Below are 26,296 nucleotides of genomic sequence, written 5' to 3'. Positions count from 1 at the left end.
CCAGAATCGCTGCTGAGACTGAATCTACTCTTATCATTAAAGAGTACCTTAAGTAAAGATTTTGTGGTTGTAACTTTTAGAAATAGTGTTGTCCTTAAGTTTTGCACACCAGTGTATAAACTTTACATAGATGAAATGTTGGCAGATTTTCAAACTTCGTTGAGGCTTTCACTGTGTAGAAAACATTCTAAACTTTAATGGCATACAGGCAATAATTAACAAAAAAAAAATACAAAAAAACAAAACTGTATGCATTATATCACCAATTTCCAAAAAAACAGCGCAAATTAAGGGTAATTGCTAAAGAACTTGATGTGGAAACTATAAAGATCGGTCGTGTGTTCGGGCCAGGATGTAGCTTGCGGACGGCAATTTTGGGTTGGAGGAATTATCCCGCTTTGTACAAACATTTTGAATCAGAAGTTAGATATTCTGGATTATTAAATCGTCTTTTAATCTGGAATTTTGTAACCATTTATCACTTATGATCGACATCCTGCAGGAGCTCTCTTACCTTTCAGAAGCTTTACAGAATCACTATGGTAAAAGCAGATAAATTAATTATTCGAACTATCAGTGTTATTGCTAATTTGAAAAATTCTGAGGGAAATTATGAAGCTAAAATTGAGAGCATGTTCAAGTGGAAAAAATGTGAAGGAATCAAATTCGAAATTAAGAACACATTTAAAAAATTACCTCGTTACAAGTTATTAAATCCATTGTTTTATCCTTAAAGGATAAGTTATTAATGCAACAGCAAGTGATTTTAAATTAAATAAAGAAAATAATGATACCATTGAAAGAAGTTTTAAACATATGCTACCAGAAATCGTGTAATATGAAACAACTTTCGTCTCAGTGGCAAGACAGTGAAAACTGAATGAAATATGAAAGAACTTTTGTCTGTGGCAAGACAGTGAAAACCCAATAAGAAATTTGTTTTCTGATAAAATATGAAATAAAAATTAATGATTTTAGAGATTTTGTCAAAGGCAGTTTATCTTTAAAATTGAGTGAAATTCCCTTTTCAATTAAGAAAGCCAGAAATATCTTTGAAACCATTGTGATTAGCACTGCTGAAGCTGAGCGAGCTTTCAGCATAATGAATAATATTGAGTGAATGAATAGGTTTGAACCTGTGACCACCAAATACGGAGGATGCGGAAAGGTCACCACATATCCCCGGAGCAATATGGCCTTAGTTGCTAATGCTCCTAAATAACAACATAACGAGTGAATGAATGAATAAATGAATGAATAATGTTGACAATTAAACACGTTGCAGATTATGATGACCGTACATCTAAATGGAAAACTGTTACCTCAGTTTGATCCGGATCGTTACGTCAAATCATTCCTCTATAATCATTGCTCAACTATTGAGCAAAGCAGAAGATCAAAAAAAAATATTAATAAAGAAGTAAATTCTATGTGGCAATTTTTAGAATAAATTATTCTTAAATATTTGTGTAATAATTTTTTTTCGTGTAATCTGTGATTTTTGTGTACTTTTTCTAGAAAGTTTGTTTTTTATGTAATATTTGTTTTTACATTGTGGAATGTTTTGTGATAGTTTTTATGTTATTTGTGATATGGGAAATATTTCATGTTATTTTTTATTTGCAATATTCAAATTTTATCATGGAAAAAAATGTATCCATTATATTTCCCTAGTTATTAAAAAAAAGATGAATAAAAAAGTTGCGTGTGTGCCGAGCACACGCAGTAGACGGTTATGTGAAACATCCTACATGTTTCTTTTAGGTATTTTGATTTGTATATATTGATTACAAAATAAAGGAGCTTTTTTATTTTAAATATTTTATTGATCATTCACAAATTTTCATAATTTCTGGAAGACAAGATACAATGGATTTATGATAACTAAAGCAAGAGATGTATACTTGCGATTGCAACGAAAGAATGGCAAGCATAAGTGGCATTAGCACATCCAACAAAATGTTGCCTAGAACATAATGTAAGTTAAATTAAAGTAAGACAGTAAGAAGAAGCACTGTAAAAAGTGAATACATTTAAAATCAATTAGAAAAATAAAATGAGAGAAAAAGAAAATCGAGGACAAAGAATGGAGTGGAAAGAATATGTACATAGATCTAGAATGTTTTAAATAAAAGATAGATATATTATATAAATAATAAACAATAAATAAACAATAATCAACAATAAAAGCAAGGCTTTTGTGGATTTATTGGATGATTGTTTTCTACATCAGCATGTTCGTGAGGCAACAAGAGGGAGCAATACTCTTGATCTGATTATCAGTAGTGATTCTTCATGCATTAAGAATCTGCAGATAAAGGAACCACTAGGTGGCAGTGATCAGTGTGCTGCATTGGGATTTACTCAAAGAGGTAAGTACCATCAGGGGTAAAGGGAAGGGTTTTTGCTTTCGTAAAGGTGACTACGGTGGTCTGAGACAGTATTTAAATTTTATACGGTGGGACCAACTGATGATGTTACCAACAGCAAATTCAAAATGGGAAGCATTCAAAGAATTTATCTAGGTAGCTACTAGGCTTTACATACCAACTAAGAAATATTGTTCAACGTTTAGGCCTAAATGGATGTCAGATAAACTAACGAGACATGTGGCAGAGAAGAAAAATGCATGGGATACATATAAATTAATGGGTGACATGGAAGCCTATGATAGATATAAGCTGATCTGTTACCAAGTCACAAAGGAGATTAGGCAGGCAAAGGCAGATTATGAGAAATCCTTGGCAAAGGATGCAAAGAAAAACAATAAAGAGTTCTTTACTTATGTAATCTCTTGAAGGAAAGGGATGAATCAGATTGGTCCACTTGATATCGATAGTTCAACTGTTGATGATCCTGCTCAGGTAGCTAACAAACTAAATGAATATTTTACATCTACATTTACACATGAGGACCTATTCAGGGAGAAGAATGCCAGAGGTGTATTAAACTCTGGCAGTAAGCTAGATAATCTTGTAATAACTGAGAGTAAAGTGGAGGAGAAATTGTTAAAGATAAACATAAGAAAGGCACCTAGGGTGGATGGAATTTATCCAGTTATATTAAAGGAGGCAGCAAAGGAAGTAAGCAAACCCTTAACCATAATTATGAGAGCTTCTTTGGACTCAGGGGAGGTACCCATGGACTGGAGATGTGAAAATGTGACTGCAGTTCGCAAAGGAGGATCAAAGGGCAACACAAGTAATTATAGACCTGTTAATTTAACTTCTGTTTCAGGAAAATTAATGGAGGCACTGGTTAAAGAAGCACCGCAGGATCATATAGACAAGACTTCAGTTATAGCTCGGACACAGCATGGTTTTGTTAAGGGAAAGTCTTGCCTGACCAATTTGATTGGATACTATGATGTGGTCACAAAGGAACTGGATGCAGAGAATAACTTTGATATCATATATTTGGACCTTAGAAAGGCTTTTGATACTGTTCCATGTGCAACAGTATCAAAGGCGTTTGATACTGTTGCACATGGAAGCTGTACAAATTGGAGCAGTGTGGCAGTGGAGGCAAATTGCTGCTATGGATAAAGGGATGGTTGAGTGGGAGAAGACAAAGAATGGTAATCAATGGACAGTGCTCATCGTGGACTAACGTTATTAGTTGAGTCCATCAGGGTTCAGTATTGGATACATTGTTCTTTTCTGTATTTGTAAATGATATTGATGATGGTATATCAAGCTTAATGTCCAAGTTTGCAGATGATACGAAGGTCGGCCTGGTTGTTAATGACACTAATAACAGTACGCTGCTGCAACAGGATCTAGAAAAGTTGTGTAGATCGGCTGACAGGTGGCAACTGAAGTTTAACCTTAATAAATGTAAAGTACTGCATATGGGAAGTAGTAACACCAGAATAACATATGAACTGCGCGGTACTACACTGACATTGGTAGAGAGTGATAAGGACCCGGGGGTAATTGTGCAGGCAGATATGAAGTTTTCTGTGTAGTGCAGATGGTCTGCAAGAGTAGCTCATCGTGTCTTGTCAATAATAACAGGAATTTTTCTAGTAGGGATAAGGAGGTGATTATCTCCTTGTATAAGGCAATGTTCAGGCCACACCTTGAGTACTGTATACAGGTCTGGAGGCGTCATTTTAAGAAGGATGTAGAGCTGTTGGAACAAGTACAGAGAAGGGTAACAGGATTAGTGAATGGAACAAAGGGTTGCTCTTACGAAAAAAGACCTAAGTTTTGCAAATTACAGTGTCTGGAGAGTAGGCACCTGCGAGGTGATCTGATTGAGGTGTATAAAGCCTTGAATGGTTTGAGCATGCTCAGTGTTGATGGGATTCTACCTCTTGCTAAGAATAGATTGGGGGGATACAAGGACTAATAGATTAACAGTAGCCACTGGCAGAGGTGAAAGTGATTCTTGCACTGCTTCTATTGGAATGAGCCGCAGCCTGGAAAATAAGATGCAGGATATTTCAGAGACTGCTGGGAATCATTGGGGTACAAGTAAACACATGGGTTGTGTTAGGGTAGCTAAGAAAAAGAACAGGTGCATGTATACTTGTGTGTACACCAATGCTAGGAGTTTAGTAAATAAATTTGATGAATTTGAGGTATTGCTCAAAACATCAAAGGCAGATATTGTGGGGATTTCAGAGACGTGGTGTCACACAGATATAAGAAATGCAGAACTGGAATTTGGGGAGTACAATGTCTACAGAAAGGATAGACAGGATAGGAAGGGAGGAGGGGTTATGCTATTAGTTAAAAAACACATAAAATCCAAGGAAGTGAAGCCAGTCGACATCGCTGGACAGTGCAGTGTCGAGTCAGTTTGGTGTGACATAAGCATTGGGAGATCAAAATTGAGAGTAGGAGTGTGCTATAGGCCTAATGACTCTGATGAGTATAATAAGAAACTGTTCGGAGAAATAGAGTGGGCCAGTAAATCAGAGAGTCTTATAATGGGGGATTTTAATTTCCCAGATATTGACTGGAATTTGGGGGCTGGTCACTCACACAGTAGCAAGGCTTTTGTGGATTTATTGGATGATTGTTTTCTATATCAGCATGTTCGGGAGGCAACTAGAGGGAGTAATACTCTTGATTTGATTATCAGTAGTGATTCTTCATGCATTAAGAATCTGCAGATAAATGAACCACTTGGTGGCAGTGATCACAGTGTGCTGAAGTGGGAGTTACTCAAAGAGGTAACTACCATTAGGGGTAAAGGGAAGGGGTATTGCTTTCGTAAAGGCGACTACAATGGACTGAGACAGTATTTAAATTCTATACAGTGGGATCAACTGATGATATTGCCAACAGCAAATTCAAAATGGGAAGCATTCAAAGAACTTATCGTGGAAGCTACTAGGCTTTACATACCAACTAAGAAATATTGTTCAAGGTTTAGGCCTAAATGGTTGTCAGATGAACTAATGAGGCATATGGCAGAGAAGAAAAATGCATGGGATACATACAAATTAACACGTGACACGGACGCCTATGATAGATACAAGTTGATCTGTAACCAAGTTACAAAGGAGGTTAGGCAGGCGAAGGCAGATTACGAGAGATCCTTGGCAAGGGATGCGAAGAAAAACAGCAAAGAGTTCTTTACTTATGTAAACTCTAGAAGGAAGGGGATGAATCAGATTGGTCCACTTGAGATCGATGGGTCAACTGTTGATGACCCTGCTCGGGTAGCTAACAAACTAAATGAATATTTTGCATCGACATTCACACATGAGGAGTTATTCAGCGAGGGGAATGCCAGAGGTGTATTCAACTCTAGCAGTAAGCTAGAGAATCTTGTAATAACTGAGAGCAAAGTGGAGGAGAAATTGTTGAAGATAAACACAAGAAAGGCACCTGGGGTGGATGGGATCTATCCAGTTATATTAAAGGAGGCAGCAAAGGAGGTAAGCAAACCCTTAGCCATAATTATGAGAGCTTCCTTGGACTCAGGGGAGGTACCCATTGACTGGAGATGTGCAAATGTGACCCCAATTCACAAAGGGGGATCAAAGGCTGACACAAGTAATTATAGACCTGTGAGTTTAACTTCTGTTCCCGGAAAATTAATGGAGGCACTGGTGAAAGAAGCACTGCAGGATCATCTAGACAAGACTTCAGTTATAGCTAGGACACAGCATGGTTTTGTTAAGGGGAAGTCTTGCCTGACCAATTTGATTGGATACTATGATGCAGTCACAAAAGAACTGGATGCAGGGAATAACTTTGATATTATATACTTGGATCTTAGAAAGGCTTTTGATACTGTTGCACATGGAAGACTGCTGCACAAATTGGAGCAGTGTGGCATTGGAGGCAAGTTGCTGCTATGGATAAAGGGGTGGTTGAGGGGGAGAAGACAGAGAGTGGTAATCAATGGACACTGCTCATCGTGGACTAATGTTATTAGTGGAGTCCCTCAGGGTTCAGTATTGGGGCCTTTATTGTTTTCTGTATTTATAAATGATATTGATGATGGTATATCAGGCTTAATGTCCAAGTTTGCAGACGATACGAAGGTTGGCAGGGTTGTCAAGGACACTACTGACACTATGCTGCTGCAACAGGATTTGGAAAGGTTGAGCAGATGGGCTTCGAGGTGGCAAATGAAGTTTAACATTGACAAATGTAAAGTACTACATATGGGAAACAGCAACCCCAGAGCAACGTATCAACTCTGTGGTACTACACTGACAGTGGTAGAGAATGAAAGGGACCTGGGGGTGGTGGTGCAGGCAGATATGAAGTTCTCTGAGCAGTGCAGACGAGCTGCAAGAGTAGCTCATGGTGTATTGTCAATGATATATAGGAATTTTTCTAGCAGGGATAAGGAGGTGATTATTCCCTTGTATAAGGCAATGGTCAGGCCACACCTAGAGTACTGTATACAGGCCTGGAGGCCTCATTTCAGGAAGGATGTAGAGCTGCTGGAACGAGTACAGAGAAGGGCAACTAGATTGGTGAATGGGACAAAGGGGTTCTCTTACGAAGAAAGGCTTAAGTTTTGCAAATTACAGTGTCTGGAAACTAGGCACCAGCGGGGTGATCTGATAGAGGTGTACAAAGCCTTGAATGGTTTGAGCATGCTCAATGCTGATGGGATTCTTCCTCTAGCTCAGAAAAATCACCTGAGACGGCATAAATTCAAATTGAGGAAAGACAGATGTAGGATAGATGTGCGGAAATTTGCCTTTAGCCAGCGGGTGGTTGGTGGGTGGAACAGACTTCCATCCCTTGTCGTGGAAGTTGATAGCCTAAATAAGTTTAAGGCTCAGCTGGACAGGTATTTCGAACGAACAGAGGGGTGAAGTGGAAGTGGTTATTTTTATTTATTTATGTTACTTTTTTTTTTTTTTTTGGCTGATGCTGCATAAGCTTGCTTTCTTGCATCAAATGCCTCTACTAATGCTAATGCTAATGCTAATGCTAATAATCACCTGACGGCATAAATTCAAATTGAGGAAGACAGTTGTAGGATAGATGTGTGGACGTTTGCCTTTATCCGGTGGTTGCTGGAATAAACTTCCCTCTGTCATTGTAGAAGTTATTAGCTTAAATAGATTCAAGGCAGAACTAGACAAACATTTGGAGCGAGTGGATGGGCGAAATGAGAAGGGTGTTTTTTTTTTTTTTTTTTTTCCTTGGCTGATGCTATATTAGCTTGCTTTCTTGTATCATGCCTTTGCTAATTCTAATAAATTTAGTCACCCCCTTTTAAATTTTGTTGCCTCCTTTTCGTTTCTTCTGATTGTTGTGAGCGGATTGGCTACTGCACATTTCATACTGCCAGCTATTTACATTTTACTTCTGGATCCCTCTTTTAGACTTCTTTCCACTCTCTCTTGGTAGTATGGATTGACATCTGTGTAAGTGCTTAAATTTTCTTGTCAATTTCTTTATTGTATAAGGACAGCCATTTTGCAGGTCTATTGTATAGGTAGGATGACATTAGTTTGTTGGCTTCTGCCTGTTAAATGTGTATATCATTTGAAATGAAATAATTTACATTACTGTAATTGTCTTGTAGCCTTCTGGTGATAAAAAACAACTAAAATCTAAAAAAAATGGCACAATAGTCATCTGTTCTCTCTTTTTGGTTGTATTTTAGATTTAGGTTTTGGTGGATTGTTTACAGTCCTATTTGCATGATATTTCACATTTTTGTAATCTTAACTTGGTAATGCAGACTCTTTTGCTGTCTACATTAGCAAGCTGTTGCGAGTCTAAATTTATTACTTATTTGTCTTTAAATGTGTTGTATTTACCTTTTATTTAAAATATACTAAATATATAGACATATTCTTTCCACTTCATTTTCCTCAGTTATTATTATTTTTTTCTTGCTCACTTATTTTGTTTTTCTAATTTATTTTAAGTGTATTCACTTTTTACAGAACTTCTTCTTACTGTCTTACTTTAATTTACACTATACACACACACACACACACACACACACACACACACACACACACACACACACACACACACACACACACACACACACACACACACACACACACACCGATGAGCCAAAACATTACGACCAGTGAGTCGTTATTCAAATCAAGGCAACTGCAGGTGAACTACAGTGCGTGCGCAGGTCGGGGCATGCTATGAAAAAACACCTGATACTGAACCCCGTTAATCAGTGTTACTCTTGTTCTCCAGTTGGGAGACACAGCGCACTTAAGCGAGTTTGATGAAGGCCAAATTGTAATGGCCACATGACTGATCAGAGCATATCCTAAGCGGCATTTTTTATGGTCAGCTGTGGTTAGTACCTACTGAAAGTGGTCCTAGGAGGGGAAACCCTTTCACAAACAAATGCTGGCAAGGTGTTGGATGACCACGGCTTATCGCTGCTCGAGGTGAGCAAAGGCTCTCCCGGATGGTACGTGGCAACAGAAGGCCAACTGTGGGCAACTAACTGGTAATTAGAATGCTGATGACGGAAATAATGTGTCACAACACACAGTACATCGAACCCGTCTGAAAATGTGACTGTGTAGCCGCAGGCTGCTCCGAGTGCCCATTCTAACCACAGTTTACCAGCGACAGCGCCTACAGTGGACACGCAAGCATTGCTGGTCTTGGCGCATTATAGCCTTAGAAGCTAATGCGCCAATAAAATTCAATCAACCAACCACTCAAGCATCGAAACTGGACCTTGAGTGATTGGAAGAAGGTCATCTGGTCCAATGAATCACGTTTCCTGTTGCACCGTGTGGATGGTTGGGTACATGTGCATCGTTTACCTGGGGAAATGATGATGCCTGGATGTACTGTGGGATGAAAACAAGCCGGTGGCTGTGGTGTCATGCTTTGGGCAATGTTCTGCTGGGATACCCTGGGTCCAGTCATCCATGTGCTGGGCACTCTGATGTCTACCACCTACCTAAACATCATTGCTGACAAGGTACACCCTTTCATGGCAGCTGTCTTCTCCTCTGGTGGTGCTATCTTTCAGCAGGATAATGTGCCATGCCACACTGCCCGGATTGTTCGAGACTGGTTTGCGGAACATGAGGAAGATTTCCAGGTATTGCCCTGGCCTCCAAATTCCCCAGACATCAATCCCATCGAGCATCTGTGGTTTGTGTTGGAATAGCAACTCCTTATCTGGAGCGTCTCACCCACGGACCTTACAGGAGTTAAAGGATCTGCTGGTTATGTGTTGGTACCAGATTCCACAGCACATTTAGAAATTTTGTAGCATCCATGCCTCGCTGGTTACGAGCTGTTTTGGTTGCACGTGAAGAACCAACATCATATTAGATAGGTGGGCATAATATTTTGGCTCATTGGTGTGTATATATAAGGATTAAATGAAATGTTTATTGTTTATCAGGTTGCAACCTATCTGTTGTTTTAATTCTAGAGCACTTTCCTTTCTGTATCCATTTGGAGCCACCTTAAACATTGCTAAACCAGCTGTTGCTGTTCTCTCTACAGGGAGTGTGGCATTTCCACTTAACCGGCCAGTTTGTGCTCTTCATGTTAATCAAGTAAATTAATCAGATATTTATAAATATATTTATATTTATGAAATTATAAATTATCTTATAGTTAAATTTTTAATTGTAATTTTTGATGCATTTTCCTTATGGTTGTATGTGTGTGTGAGTGAGAAATGTTTTTTCTTCATGTAGATAGGAAAAAAATACAGTAAAGTTCTGATTAGGGCTTGCATAAAACCGAGAAATTTCAAAACCGAGTTTAACCGAAGTTTACTCTTAAAACCGGTTTTAAAACCGATTTTCTCAGACTTAGGGAAAATAATTAAAAGCTTATAACACAGGTATTTATTTTATCTTGGGTAGATTGTACAAATCGTAATCAAATCTTTTAAACAAAATCTATCACCTCTTATAGTAAAAAAAAAAAAAAAAAAATTAAAATGCTCCAAAAAAGTAACCAGCTTGAGATTATACAAAATTACAAATTGTATTCAAATCCTTTGAATAAAAACTATCTTCTCGTATAGTAAACAAAAAAAAATAATAATAAGCCCTATAATAATAATAATAATAAATAAATAAAACTAATGTGAAAAAAAAACAGCTTGGGGAAATTACTTTACTATTTATTGCTCATTTTTTACTATTTATTGGGGAAATTACTTTACTATTTATTTCAGAAAAAAGTTCAGCTTTTTTCTGAAAATGATCTTTTAAAAAAACACAGTATATTAAGCAATTTTCCTGATAGACTTGACCTTATTTTTGTGTTAAAGAGACCAGTGATCGAAAACACTCTCTCAGATTGGACACTTGTTGGTTTGATGGTCAGCAGTGCTCTATAAACTTTCTCCAGCTTTTCACTTCTACTGCTAGTTGCCTCCAAAATTTTAAATTCTTTGCTGATTTCCAATTCACTCAGATATTTTGAAGGCTCTTCAGTTAATCTCTTTATTACACTATCATACTCTCGCATGAGTGTATCTCCAACATCGGAACTAGACGAGTCTTTGTTTTCTTCTAAAAGAACAGCTTGAGATTCGTTTATTTTCAGTTTCTTCATTCAACGCTAAGACTCTTTCGGAATGTTTTGCAAATAATCTCTGATAAATCTCTTCAGCACGCTTTTTCAAAACTTGCTTACTTGGAAAATCAAAAGTTCTTGAACCTGAATCTTCTTTCCTAAACTTTTTGGGGTTGTGTAGATAGCTCAGCAAAGCCACAGTTGAGCAATTTCGTCTTGCATTGTAACACTGCAAAAGGCTTTGGTGAAACTTTAAAGCAAATGGATTTTCTGCTGTATCAAGCTTAGCAAGCAGAAATTCTATTGAAGACTCTGCTTTAAGTAAGTCTGTATCTTCTGAGATTATAGCCTTCAGAATAATTTCAACTGGTCGCAAAGTTTCACAAAGCAATTCAAGTGTTTTCCAGTCATCGTCAGACACAGCTTCAGTTAACAGTACTGCACATAGAGCATTTGGAATGCAATTTTTCAATTTCAAAAATCTCTCAATCATATAGAATGTGCTATCCCATCTAGTCTCGCAATCTAATATAAGTTTATATTCTTTCCCATTAAATTTTGCTTTAACAAAATTTTGTAATATGTCATTTTTGGTAGGCGATTTTCCAAAAAGATTGCAAATTTTTCTGACTTTGTTAATAGTTTGTGCAATATTGGCCACTGGATTGAAGAAACAAATGAGCTCATCGGTAAAGTCAGTTTGATAAAGCATGCCTTGCTGTCTTTCTTCACTCATCACTACTTTCTTCATTATTTTCATTTTCTTCTTTGTCTTTGGGAGACTCCGAGACTGTGGCACCATAATTGATTGCTTTTTCATAAAGTACATCTATAACTGACAGATGTATACAATAATCAATGTTGATGATTAGGCGTAATTTTCTTGACAAACTTAATCATCATTGCTGCTCCATCGGTGGTGCAGGCAACAATATCCTCATCCAAGTTCAAACCAAATTCCTTCAAGTGTCCATTCACAATTTGCTCAGTTCTTCTGCTATCAAGTGAACCATTAATCTCAATAAGACCTAATGACCAATGATTGTCTTTTGAATGCACATTTATATTCATATACCTTTTATTTTGTATAGACATATATTCGTCTAGAGTCAATGAATACCGTGCACCCAAAGCAATGAATTTTTGAAATGCTGAATTAGTTCTTCTTTCTTAGTTTTATAATAATTCAGAACCATATTTTTAATTCCATTCACTGAGGTTGGTGGTAATTTGTCGTATTTATTTTTCTGAAGGTGAAGGCTTGATTGTATAAACTCACTCTTGGCAATTGAATTAAAAGAAAATCCATCTAAAGCAGCTAATTTTGAAATCTCTTCTTCCATAGATTTTTTAACGATAAAGTTTTCTAATGTTCTTACCATTTTTACGGGAGGTTCACTGTTATCTTGTTTAATGTCAATGTGATGCATTTTCTTTAAATGCAACATCAAAGATGATGTAGATCCTCCAGACGACTTCATTATCTTCTGACATTTTGAACATTGTGCTTCATCTTTGCTTTTTGGAGCAAAATAATTCCATATATTTGATTTCATCTTAGACATATTAAGAGTAATAAATATTAATTAGTAGGAATTTATATCACCGACAATTTTAAATAAAAATATTGAAGATAACAAAGGCACAATACTATGAGTCACTCCCGCAAGCACTGAATGAAGAGTCTAAACGAGGCAAGTTACAAAATTTTCACGAAAGAAATTTTTTTTTTATTTACTTGCAATTTTTTCCCCCAATTAAATCTATTATATTTTAAAATAGATTTTTTCCCCCAATTAAATCTATTATATTTTAAAAATTACATAAAAGATAAATTTGGTGAAGCTGCTTTTTGGAGAACATTTGATCGCAAATTTAATAGGAATAAAGAAGCAAAAAACTTTCTACGATTGTAATTTGATGCAATATTCAACGAATCTGTTTCTAGTGGGTAACCATCAATAAGGCGTGTTCCATAACTTGCCTGGCGAACGAGATAGATGGAACGGAGAAATGTTGAGCATTTTCTTTTACGCTATCGCTCCGACTCACTCAGTCATAAATGAGTACACCTGCATCGTGCCATGATACAGGTGGGAAGATAAAAGGCACCCCTCCTAGATTTGGGCCACTTGCCCATGATATTCGTACCTTAAAATAAAAAAAAAACAAACATGTTTAAAACATAAAGCAGTTGAACGATCTTGACAATCGAACAAACAAAACAAAATGTGCCTAACAAAAAATTATATTCAAGGGCTAACTAAAAAAAAATATTAGAATCCGGTTTTAGAAGCTCAATATGAAAACCGGATTTAACCGGTTTATAAAACCGGTTTGCAAGCCCTAGTTCTGATATATCTGATTATTCTGGTATGATCTGATTTTCTAAATTTCCAATAGTATTGCCTTAGAACTAATATTCTTTTTGATAGGTTAGCTTAAATTTTGTTTGGTTTTTCAACATGAGTTATGAGGTGCTTGTTTTTTGACAAGATGGTGGTGGTGGGGGGGGGAGCCCACCTGTTTTCATTGCTAGTGGATATCTTTGTAATTTTAAGAAAATGAAATACAGGTGAGATTAACATTTGGGAATTGTATATGCTACTTGCTATTTTTTACATTAGATGGCCAGTGTTTAATATATGTTTATGATACTAATTTAGTGCAGGAATGATAAAAAAAAAAAAAAAAAATTCAACATCTAAAATTCAGTACTCAGGTTTTACTGTACAATGCTTGTAGGCTCCCAAAAAATACCCAACGTACAATTTCTGTTGTCTGATAAAGGTCCACCACATAACCTTTTTGGAAAAAATGAAATATCCCTATAGTGCAGATGTACAAAACTGAAGTAAAACTCATATCATGCTATCCTACACAAAATGTCTGGATATTCCCTGTTTTCATATTCCATTAGAGCGTCTCAGATAAACAAGTGAATAAGAGTGGTATATAAGGAAGCTGATTGAAGAACCCTCTTAAGGTTGGGTATTGGATATGTGACTTCTTGCAAACACAACCAGTTCCAAAGATTTACCATAAAATAAAATTTTTACAAATTAATTATAATTTAAACTCATCAAATCAGTTAAAATTTACTAAAACACAAATTCATAGGAATTTTCAGCTACCTTTATTAACTGAATTCAAATGTCGGTAGGGATGGCTTTATATACTACTTGTGAAGGTAGTAGTAGTAGTGGCATATGATGCAAGAAAGCAAGTGTATGAGCTTATGCAGCATAAGCCAAAAAAAAAAAAAAAAAAAATCACACCATTCCCTCCAAATGCCTGTCCAGTTCCTCCTTAAATTTATTCAAACTATCAACTTCCACGACAGATGGAAGTTTGTTCCAGCAATTAACCACCCACTGGCTAAAGGCAAATTTCCGCACATCTATTCTACATCTGTCTTTTCTTAATTTGAATTTATGCCCCCTTAGGTTCGTAATCTGAACAAGTGGAAGGATCCCATCAGAGTTCAGCATGCTCAACCCATTCAAGGTCTTATACACCTCAATCAGATCACCGTGCAGGTGCCTAGTCTCCAGCCACTGCAGTTTGCAGAACTTAAGCCTCTCTTGGTAAGAGGATCCCTTCATTCCCGTGACCAATCTTGTTGCCCTTCTCTGTACACGCTCAAGCAAATCTACATCCTTCCTAATATGAGGCCTCCAGACCTGTACGCAGTACTCAAGGCGTGGCCTGGCCATTGCCTTATACAGAGGGACAATCACTTCCTTTGCCCTGGTAGCAAAATTCCTATATATCATTGACAAAACCCCATGACATGCCCTGGCAGCCTGTCTGCATTGCTCAGAAAACTTCATATCTCACAATTACTCCCAGGTCTTTTTCATTTTCTACCACCTTAAGTGTAGTACCACACAGTTGGTACGTTTCTTTGGGGTTACTTCTACCCATATGCAGTACTTTGCATTTGTCAAGGTTAAACTTCAGTTCCCACTTCTTAGCCCATCTGTCCAAATTATCTAGATCCTGTTGCAGTAGCACACTGCCATTACTGTCATTAACAACTCTGCCAACCTTTGTATCATCTGCAAACTTCGACACTAAGCCTGATATTCCTTCATCAATATCATTGATAAATATACAAAACAACAGTGGACCCAACACCGAACCCTGTGGGACTCCACTAATAACATTAGTCCACGAAGACAGCACCCATTGATTACCACCCTCTGTCTTCTTCCACTTAACCATCCTTTTATCCATTGTAGCAACTTACCCTTAATACCATTTTGCTCCAATTTGTACAATAGTCTTCCATGCGCAACAGTGTCAAAAGATTTCCTGAAATCCAAATATATGATTTCAAAATTATTTTTTGCATCCAGTTCCTTTGTAACTACATCATAATAACCAATCAAATTTGTCAGACAAGACTGTAACTTAACAAACCCATGCTGTGTCTGAATGATTGCTGCAGTCTTGTCTAGATGATCCTGCAATGCATCTTTAACCAGTGACTCCATTATTTTACCCGGAATAGAAGTTAAGCTAACTGGTCTGTAATTACTCGTGTCACCTTTCGATCCCCCTTTGTGAATTGGGGATACATTTGCACATCTCCAGTCCATGGGAACCTCCCCTGAGTCCAAGGATCCTCTCATAATTATGGCTAATGGTTTGCTTAGTTGCTTTGCAGCCTCCTTTAATATAACTGGATTGATCCCATCCACCCCAGGTGCTTTTCTTATGTTTAACTTCAACAATTTCTCCTCCACTTTGCTCTCAGTTATTACAAAATCATTAAGTACCCTGCTACAATTTGATGACCTTCTGCCATTTTCAAACCTTAATAAATCCTCATGTGTGAATGTAGATTAAAAATACTCATTCAGTTTGTTTGCTATCTGAGCAGGATCATCAAAGTCGAACCATCGATGTCAAGTGGACCAATCAGATTCCTCCCCTTCCTTTTAGAGTTTATATAAGTAAAGAAATCCTTGCTGTTTTTCTTAGCGTCTTTTGCCAAGGATTTCTCGTAACTGCCTTCGCCTGCCTAACCTCTTTTGTGACCTGATTACAGACTAGCTTATATCTGCCATAGGCTTCTGATGGATGTATAGCTCAACATGTGTGGGGAAAGAAGAGTAACATTTTAAATGACAAAGAGGAGTAGATGAATAAAGGGGAAAGAAGTTGGAAAGAAAAGAAAAGGTTTTGTAGAGCAGAAGAAGAGAGGGGAAGAGAAATAGAGATAGGTGATGGTGTTACTATTAGTACAAAGTATGTTGAGGGTCAAACGGCACCAGGAATTTCTCCCATCTCCGCGAGTGTTCGCTGTATCGAGGGACAGTACTCTGTCAAGGCCAGAGATTTAAAAGTGTGTGGATCATGTGTTGTGTAGTATGTTGTGCCCATTGTTGTTCTGGCCTATTGGCCGTCGAGCCCCTGATGGGACCCGGCGTTGTCCGTACTATGCCAACGAGGAGGCTGGCGAGGTGTACCTTAAAATTTATTATACTCTGGCAGGTCCCGCCGCCTAATTTCCTGGGATTTCAGCAGCTGGGTCCTATAGAAAAAAAAAAAAAAGATCGCGGTGGTATAGTTGCAAAATCGCTATTACGAGATAGTATGTGGGGTTTGTTCCCCGAAATTACAATGGGGTTGTATGCTAAAATGACAAGTTCTAGAGGTCTAATGGGGCGGGCAATAATTTTGGTGCTAATTTAAATTTGGATGCTTGGGGCTTTCGCGGTGTATAGTCAAAGAGAAGGGTAGGGAGACTGAAGGCTGGGGGAAAGAAAGAGAAGTAAGGGGCCGATAGGGTAGATGGCCCCTGCAGTCAGTGGGGCATGCCCATGCCCCACCAGAGGGAAAGGGGATGGCAGGAGGAGGAGAAGACAGCGAGCCATCTCCCCCCCACCCCCCACCAAGGAATAGAAGTGAAAGCAGGCTGATCAAGGCTACCAGCCCAGATCGCCATATGGCTAGGTGGCAGCAGTGTGCTGCAGTCATTTCTCTGACCCCTTGCATGGTAGTCTTGTTGTCTTGATCAGGTTGTCAAATGCCTGTGCTGGATGAGGTTGTCTAATCGGGTTGTCACGTCAGGTGGATACATCTGTCGGTAGTCATAGAGATTGTGACTTCAGGTAGACTCAGTTGTGAGGTTTAATTCCTTGGTTGTTTCACTCTGGTGTCAGTTTATCGTCTGGGAAGGTTTCCGTGGTTGTGTAGGCTTTCTGCTGGTCTGCATGGCATGGCATTACTGCAGTGGTTGAGGCTGTGGGAGCGTCCTTCTCCTTGTGAAGAGGTCCTGGGCCAGCTGCGCGAATGCCTTGTATGTGTCAACTTCAGTTATGGTGAGGTCTTCTTGATTACGGAGGTTAAGCTGTGTTCTAGTAATGAACCTGCAATAGAGGTCTTCATATAGTGGACAACTGTACATTAGGTGCTCCCACGTTTCACGTTCACCATAGAGGCAAAACGGTGTATCACTCAGTCCAAATCCTTGTAGTTTGTCTCTAATGGCCCCGTGTCCCGTCAGCAGGTAGGTTGTGTAGAGTCCTGGTGAGAGCCACGCTGGATAATCCGGGTATATCAGCTTTATGTTGGGTAGAAATTTTCTAGTTATTGCACCTTTGCTGGAGGTCTCCCAGCGGGCCTGCCAAGTTTGTTGGAGGTAAGCGGAGAGACGGTTCCTTTCTACTTTGGGATCATTTGACAGATCTATGGTGTAGTCGAGGCATGTTGCCGTTCTGCCTTTGGTCAGTTGATAGAGTAGCCTATGCTTAACAATCTCCAGGTCCAGAGGGAGGGATCCCGTTAGGGCCTGGTACTTACAGTGTTACATGCTATTAGTAGTGACAAATGATGCAAGAAGGCAAGCTTATATGGCATTAACCCAAAAAAAAAAGAAAATGCTTCCCATATCACATATCTGTCCCCGCTAATAGTTTGTCTAGGTTTTCCTTGAATTTATTCAAATTACCCATTTCCATAACACGAGATGAAAGTTTTCCAACAATAAACTACCCAATGGCTGAAAGCAAATTTACTCAGCTCTATTGTGCAACCAGCGTTCCTCAGTATGAATTTATGCCTCCTCATGTGCATAGTCTGAGCAATATGAAGAATCTCAACAGCATTGAGTTTGCTCAAGCCATTCAAATCCTTAAACACCTCAATCAGATCACCCTTCTGGTGCCTAGTCTCCAGATGCTGCTTTTTGCAGAACTGAAGCCTTTCTTGGTAAGAGCACACTCCCCTTTATTCCTCTCAGAAATCTCACCACCTTTCTTTGTACTCATTCTAGCAGCTCTACATCCTTTCCAAAATGAGGCCTCCAGACCTGTATGCAGTACTCAAGATGTGGCTTAAGCATGGGAGAAGACAGAGAGAGTTATCAATGGGTACTGCTCTTCTTGGACTAATGGTATTAATGGAATCTCCCAGGGTTCAGTGCTGGTCCCATTTTTTTATTATTATTTTTTTTTTTTTTCTGTATTAATGATGTTCATGAAAGCACATTAGGCTTCATATCTAAATTTGCAAATGATAATAAGGTTGGTAGCTACTCACAGTAATCAGGGTATGCTGCTGCAACAAGATCTAGACAAATTAGGCAGATGGGCTGAGATGTGACAATTGAAGTTTAATACTGAATGTAAGGTACTTCATATGGGGGCGCAGAAATCCCAGATTAAGATACCACATTCAGGACAGTGGAGAATGAAAAAGATCCAAGGGTCTTTTTCATTCTCCCCTTTTAACTTTTCATTTAGAATTGTGCAGCTAGATATGAAGTTCTCTGAGCAGTGCAGACAGGTTGCCAAGACAGCTCATGAGGTTTTCTCAATGATATACAGGAATTTTGACAGCAGAGATAGGGAGCTAATTTTTGTATAAGGCAATGGTTAGGCCAAATCTTGAATACTGTATACAGCATTCAAGATGTCTGAAAGCCTTTTTTAGGAAGGATGCAATGGGTACAGAGAATAGCAACAAGAGGGATTACAAGAGCTGCTGGGAGTCATGATGGAGCAAGTAAATACATGGGCTGTGTTAGGGTAACTAAGAGTAAGAACAGGTGCATTATGTACACCAATGCTAGAAGTATAGTAAATAAATTTGATGAATTTGAAGTGCTGATCAAGACATCAAAACCAGATTTTGTTGGGATATCAGAGACATGGTGCCACACAGGTATAAGCAGTGCAGAATTGCAATTTGAGGAGTACAATGTGTACAAAAAGGATGGACAGGGTAGGAAGGGAGGAGGGGTTATGCTATTAGTTAAGAAACACATAAAATCTAAGGAAGTGCAATCAGCTGATATGGGTGGGCAGTGCAATGTTCAGTCAGTTTGTTGTGACATAAGCACTGGTAAAGGGAAAATGAGAGTAGGAGTGTGTTAATACGATAAATATTTGTATTGACAATTTATTGTAAACTCTACTGACTTGGTTGTCGTGCCGGAGTATAAACAGAAAAAAATTTATTTATTTATAGGCCTAATGATTCTGATGAGTACAATGAACAATTGTGCAAATAAATAGAGTGAGCCAGTAAATCAGAATGTTTTGTAATGGGGTATTTTAACTTTCCAGATATTGACTGGAACTTGTGGGTTGGTCACTCACATGCTAGTAAGGCTTTTGTGGATTTATTGGAGGATTGTTTTCTAAGCAACATGTTTGAGGGGCAATTAGAAGGAGTAATACCCTTGATCTAGTTATGAGCAGTGATGATTATTCATGCATTAAGAATTTGCAGATAAAGGAACCATTAGGTGACAGTGATCACAGTGTACTGATGTGAGATTTACTTAAAGATGTAACTGCCATCAAAGGTAAAGGGAAGGATTTTTATTTTTGTAAAGGTGACTACAGTGGTCTCAGACAGTTTTTAAATTCTATACAGTGGGATCAACTGATGATGTTAAAAACAGCGAATTCTAAATGAGAAGCCTTCAAGGAATTAATCTTGGAAGCTACTAGACTTTTCATATCAACTAAGAAATACTGTTCAAGGTTGAGTCCTAAATGGATGTCAGATGGACTAATGAGACTCATGGCAGAGAAGAAAAATGCATGGGATGCATATACATTATCAGTAGACACGGATGCCTGTGGTAGATATAAGATAGTCTGTGATCAAGTGACAAAGGAGGTTAGGAAAGCAAAGGCAGATTACGAGAAATCTTCAGCAAAGGATGCAAAGAAAAACAGTAAAGACTTCTTTAATTATGTAAACTGTAGAAGAAAAGGGATTAATCAGATTGGTCCATTTAACATAGATGCTTTGACTATTGATGATCATGCTCATTAGCTGATAAACTGAATGAGTATTTTGCCTCTACATTCACACATGAGGAGTTATTCAAGGAGGGTAATGCCAGAAGTTTATCAAACAGTGGCATGGAGCTAAATGATTTTGTAATAACTGAGTGGAGGAGAAATTGCTGAAGTTAAACAAGGAAGATACCTGGGGTGGAACTGATCTATCCAGTTAAATTGAAGGAGGCAGTGAGGGAAGTTAGTAAACTCTTAGCCATAATTATGAGAGAATCTGTAAATTCAGGGGACGTCCCCATGGACTAGAGATGTGCAAATGTATCCCCAATTCACAAAGGGGGTCCAAAGGGTGACACAAATAATTATAGACCTCTTAGTTTAACTTGTGTTGCAGGGAAAAAGGGGGTTCAAAGGGAAACACAGATAATTATAGACCTGTTAGTTTAACTTCTGTTGCGGAGAAAATAATGGAGTCACTGGTTAAAGAAATGATGCAGAATCACCTAGACAAGACTGCAGGATTAGTTCAGATGCAGCATGGGTTTTTAAGGGGGAAGTCTTGTCTGACCAGTTTGATTGGATACTATGATGTGGTCACAAAGGAACTGGATGCAAGAAATAATTTTGATACCATATACTTGGATTTCAGGGAAGCTTTTGATACTGTTGCACATGGAAGCCTGGCGCCTCTGTAAGCAGGTGGGCAGGAGCGGCAGTGCTTAGCACACGCTTCTTGATTAGACCGGGGTTCGAGCCCGTGACCACCAAATATGGAGGATGCGGAAAGGTCAGGGAATGACCACCACATATCTCCAGAGGGGATATGTGGTGGTCATTCCCTGACTAAGGCCCTATATGCCTTAATATGGCCTTAGTTGCTAATGCTCCTAAAAACCAAATAACGAACAACAACAACAACACGGAAGCATGCTTTACAAATTGGAGCGGTATGGCATTTAGGGCATGTTGCTGCAATGGATAAAGGAATGGTTGAGTGGGAGATGGCAGAGAGTGGTAATAAACAGGTACTGCTATACATGGACTAATGTTATTAGTGGAATCCCCTGGTGTATATCAGACTTAATGCCCAAGTTTGCAGATGATACAAAGGTTGGCAGGTTTGTTAATGACAGTATGCTACTGCAACAGGATCTAGAAAAGTTAGGTATTTGGGGTGAGAAGTGGCAACTGAAGCTTAACATTGAGAAATGCAAAGTACCATGTATGGGTAGCAGTAATCCAAGAGAAATGTACCAACTGTGTGGTATTACACTCAGGAAGGTGGAGAATGAAAAAGACCTGGAGGGGCGTTAATTGTGCAGTCAGATATGAAGTTTTCAGAGCAGTGCAAACGCAAACAGGCTGCAAGGGTAGCTCATGGGGTCTTGTGAATGATATATAGGAATTTTGCTAGTAGGGATAAGGAGGTGATTATCTTTTTGTATAAGGCAATGATCAGGCCACACTTTGAGTACTGTGTACAGGTCTGGAGGCCTCATTTTAGGAAGGATGTTGAGTTGTTAGAATGAGTACAAAGGGCAACAAAGTTGGTGAGAGGAACAAAGCGGTGCTCTTACCAAGAGAGACTTAAATTCTGCAAGTTGTAGCATCTGGAGACTAGCCATCTGAAGGTGATCTGATTGATGTGTATAAGGCCTTGAATGGTTTGAGCAGGCTCAATGCTGATGGGATACTTCCGCTTGCTCAGATTAAGAACCTGAGGGGGCATAGATTCAAATTGAGGAAAGACAGTTGTAGAGTAGATGTGCAGAAGTTTGCTTTTAGCCAGTGGGTAGTTTAATCCTGGAACAGACTTCCATCTGTTGTTGTGGTTAGTTAGTTGATAGCTTAAATAAATTTAAGGCTGAAGTAGACAAACATTTGGAGCGACCGAATGGGTGAACTGGGAAAGGCTGTTTTATTTATTTATTTTTTGGATGATGCTATATAAGCTTCCTTTCTTGCATTATATGCCTCAACTAATGCTAATGCTAATTTTCCTATTATGGCAGGCCTGAAAATTGAATAAGAAGAAAAAGAAGGGTATTAAAAGAGGCAATTGAACATTTGGTGATAATAGGTTTTGGTGTATTATTAGTTTGCATGCCAAAAAAGGATATGTAATGAAAGTCGATGAATATTTGCTAGACATTTACTACTATCTAGAAACAAGTGCTAAAAAGAAAGATAGTTTTAAAGTTATGCATGCCACTGAAGTAAAAAAGATTTTGAAGCATATGTGTACATGTTGGCTTTATTTTGTTGAATGTGTAATATAACAGTGACAACCTTTGACAGTTCTGTTTAAAGAAGAGGTCAGAAAAGCTATATGAGTACTTTTCAGAGTTGCAGAATTAAAAAGTACAGTAAGTGAACTTTAGTGAGCACCAGTGGCTTGTGTTCAAATCCAATTCATGATCCAAAAGTTTTGAAGGAAGGCAAATTGATGAACTCGGAAAAAATAATTTCTTGATTGTAAACTTCTGGTAAAAGCAATCCTAAACTGGCCAAACAAGTTGATAACTCTAGGTGTGTTATCCTCACTCATGCATAAAGTTCTGGCATGAACTATTCTCTTCTGGCACGAATAAAACAATATGTTTGTTTCTTTTTAAATATTATGCTATGATTTGAAAATCTGAACTTAGCTCTTCATCCAGTATCATTACTCCTAGAGGTTTAGAAGAATGTTATGTGAAAATTTGTTTTAATAACAGCTTTCATATTATCCATTTGTGAAATTCCTTACCATAACTGACTAAATCATAAGAATGATTCTGACTTAGTTGTAGTAGACATTTCTGCTGCCAAGTTGTTCCCCCCCCCTTATTCGGGGTATGCCTATGACGTCTATCCTGCTTCAACTGTGCAATCAGTTAGGACAAAAAATCTGAGCCCTCAGAAATCAAGGGTTTTAATGGCCCCAGATCTCTGCAGCAGCAGATTGCATTGTGTTTTGTAATGGCAAGATCACTTAGCGTCTTTCCACCCCACATAATCCATTTCCTTTGTTTATTTACCCTGGCGTGTTTCAAGATGCTGACAGAGAGAGTGTGACACACAAATAACATTTAACAACATTTATTATGAACGAAAAGGTCATGTATACAATATGCCTTCACACAATAATAATACAAAGAGTAAAGTATGCATCGCTTCTAAGTGCAACCATATACTAACAACAGGACATAATTAGAGTTATAAAATCTAATGGTCTAATGATTTCATACAATTCTACATTCTATCTTTCAAAACAAATCCGGTTTTTGACTTTTGACATCCTCTATAAATATTACTACAATATAATCTATTATATACCTTGTTGAATTAATACTAACTTCTACATATAAAAGGGAATAAGAAAGGAAGCATTGAGTTTAAAGTAAATTTGGCTGTTTCACACATGTTCATTCGCACGTAAGAATGGTCTGCTTACCAGGTTAAGTTGGTTTGTCCTGGAGCTTGTTACAAGGCTTCCTTCTATAGTGGAGTGGACTGTGGTCTTCTTCCATCACAATTCTATCTCTTCAGCCTGAATGGATGGTGTGCACAGTTACTGAAGAGGCTTGCGCGATATGCCAATGGTGACTTAGGCAGTGAAGGCGACCAGCATCGATTGTCAAGAAAATAATATATAACTGTGAGATATAATTCTCATCCAGTTCTGTCTTGCATTCAGCAGAAGATTCACTTTCTCCATGAACGTGAATATGATATCTGATTCTGCTGGATTCCCAGCCACATTGGGATTAGGGGAAATGATTTGGCTGACACCGCAGCCAAATCAGCAATTCCCAATAATAATTGCTGCCTGTCAGTCCCCTATACAGACTACAGGCAAATAATACACCAAAAAATATACTCCCAATGGCAGGATTCATGGAATAGACAGACTACGAATAAATTATATCATATAAAGCCTGTAATTGAACCGTGGCAGTCTAGTCTGTGCAGGAATCGTAAGGAGGAAGTTGTTCTTACCCGGACCCGCATAGGACATAGTCATTTGACTCATTCGTATTTTCTGAGGGCTGATGATCCTCCTATGTGCGAGTCTTGTGACACAATTTCATCGATCAGACACATTTTAATTGACTGTCCAGTTTTTAGCAATATACGTTTTACCGCTTTTAACCATCTGACTGAGCCGGAGACACTCAGTCAGATTTTATCCGACAATGACCATGTGTCTGCTATTTTTAGCTTTTTGAAATCAGTAAACCTTTTTACTCATATTAAAAAAATCTACCTTGTTATTGTTACTTGTTTATTGATATTTGTCTTTTACAGTTTATACTTGTTTTTATACCTTGACTTAGTGACCTAATTCATTAGGCCACTGAAAGTTTTACTTTTTTATGACCATGTTTTGGCGCATTACAGCCTAAGTTGCTAATGCGCCAATAAAACCCAACCAACCAATGAGTCTCATTAGTTCATCCAACATCCATTTGGGCCTGAATATAGAGCAGTAAACTATGTTATGGCACCCAACACAAATAGCTATCTTTTGTACTGTAGCAGCTGTTAGGCACACACACACTGGTGATTGTGGTTCTGTGTGGGGGGAAATGGAATCAAATGTTTAACACCTGTGCTTATGATTCTTACTGTTTTCCCAGTTGCTAGTGAAGAGAATACACATAGCACCCTCACATACCTTACCTTTCCTGGGGTAGTTGTGGTGCACAATAGCCTTAGGTGGTCTAGATTTGCATAAATACATTTCAGCATACAGGTACTAAGTGGGCTTAATAAGGTATACTTTATAAGATTTTAAAATTATCTATAAGAATAATTTGTTTAAATTTTAAAACTATGTTTCAGAAATCTGGAGGTAAATTAGCAGTACTGGGTTCTGCTCATATGTTTTCAGATCAGTATATTGACAAAGAAGAAAATAATAAAATTAAAGTAAGTGATTCATAAGTTCTTAATCTACAGGAGTGTTTTTTATTGATTGATTTTTATAAGATATAAAAAATTGCAATACTTAGAATGAGTTTATTACATCAGTGTTCAGCATTCAGCTAATGCAGAACACCATTAATTGCAAACCTGATATAAAAATGTTATGTGCTAACTTTGTATTACAGTAAACTCTCAATTTATTGATGAACATTTGATTTATATACTAAAGATCTAAATAAAAAATAATTTTTGACACCAAAAATTTGATTTAATACATGTACCACAATATTGCAAGCTTTTGTTCTTATTCAGAGACTTTTCAAAACATCAGCTTTTGAAAGTAAGGTAGATAAGAATCAAATATTTTTAAAGATTTAGCATTTAATGTACTGTTAATACACTGTAAAAAAATCTTTATTTATGAATCTTTTTCTTTCAAACTAGTGTTGCAATGATGTTTTTTTTTTCTTTTCAAATCTAGCACAGAAAATGCTTAGTCTTACAGTTATTGTACAATATGTTACTATTACAATTGGGATTCTAATTCTAATTTGATGATTTAATTTCACAGATAACAAGTTTGAGACCCACAGATTTACTTGTAATGTAATGTGCCTATAATCTTTAGCCACTTCACAAGACAAACATTGATCAATGTTTGTCCTGTATAGACTCTGGGGAGTACTTATGTAGATCTATGTTTTGAAGGTTGATTGTGGGTCGGAAAACTGCTAGCTTGGGGGGGGGAATACAAGGACTAATAGATTAACAGTAGCCACTGGCAGAGGTGAAAGTGATTCTTGCACTGCTTCTATTAGAATGAGCAGAAGCCTGAAAAACAAGATGCATGGTATTTCAGAGACTGCTGGGAGCCATTGCGGTACAATTAAACACATGGGATGTGTTAGGGTAGCTAAGAATAGAAACAGGTGCAGGTATACTTGCGTGTACACCAATGCTAGGAGTTTAGTAAATAAATTTGATGAATCTGAGGTATTGCTCAAAACATCAAAGGCAGATATGGTTGGGATATCAGAGACGTGGTGTCACACAGATATAAGGAATGCAGAACTGGAATTTGGGGAGTACAATGTGTACAGGAAGGATAGACAGAATAGGAAGGGAGGAGGGGTTATGCTGTTAGTTAACAAA

General features: G+C 38.0%; 1 protein-coding gene across 1 annotated transcript in view; it reads left to right on the top strand.

Moving 5' to 3' along the window:
* IFT52 (intraflagellar transport 52) overlaps positions 1-26,296 on the top strand; it is a 197,674-nt gene that overhangs the window by 74,120 nt on the left and 97,258 nt on the right. Inside the window, exon 6 of the mRNA XM_090372064.1 lies at positions 9,865-9,991. Within this exon, the coding sequence (XP_090228190.1) occupies positions 9,865-9,991 (127 nt within the window). The remainder of the gene's footprint in view (positions 1-9,864; positions 9,992-26,296) is intronic.

Source organism: Mastigoproctus giganteus, chromosome 4, assembly GCF_048544385.1.
Source record: "Mastigoproctus giganteus isolate SK-2022 chromosome 4, ASM4854438v1, whole genome shotgun sequence".
NCBI classification, from domain to species: domain Eukaryota; kingdom Metazoa; phylum Arthropoda; class Arachnida; order Uropygi; family Thelyphonidae; genus Mastigoproctus; species Mastigoproctus giganteus.
This window is presented reverse-complemented; position numbering and strand designations above follow the sequence as displayed.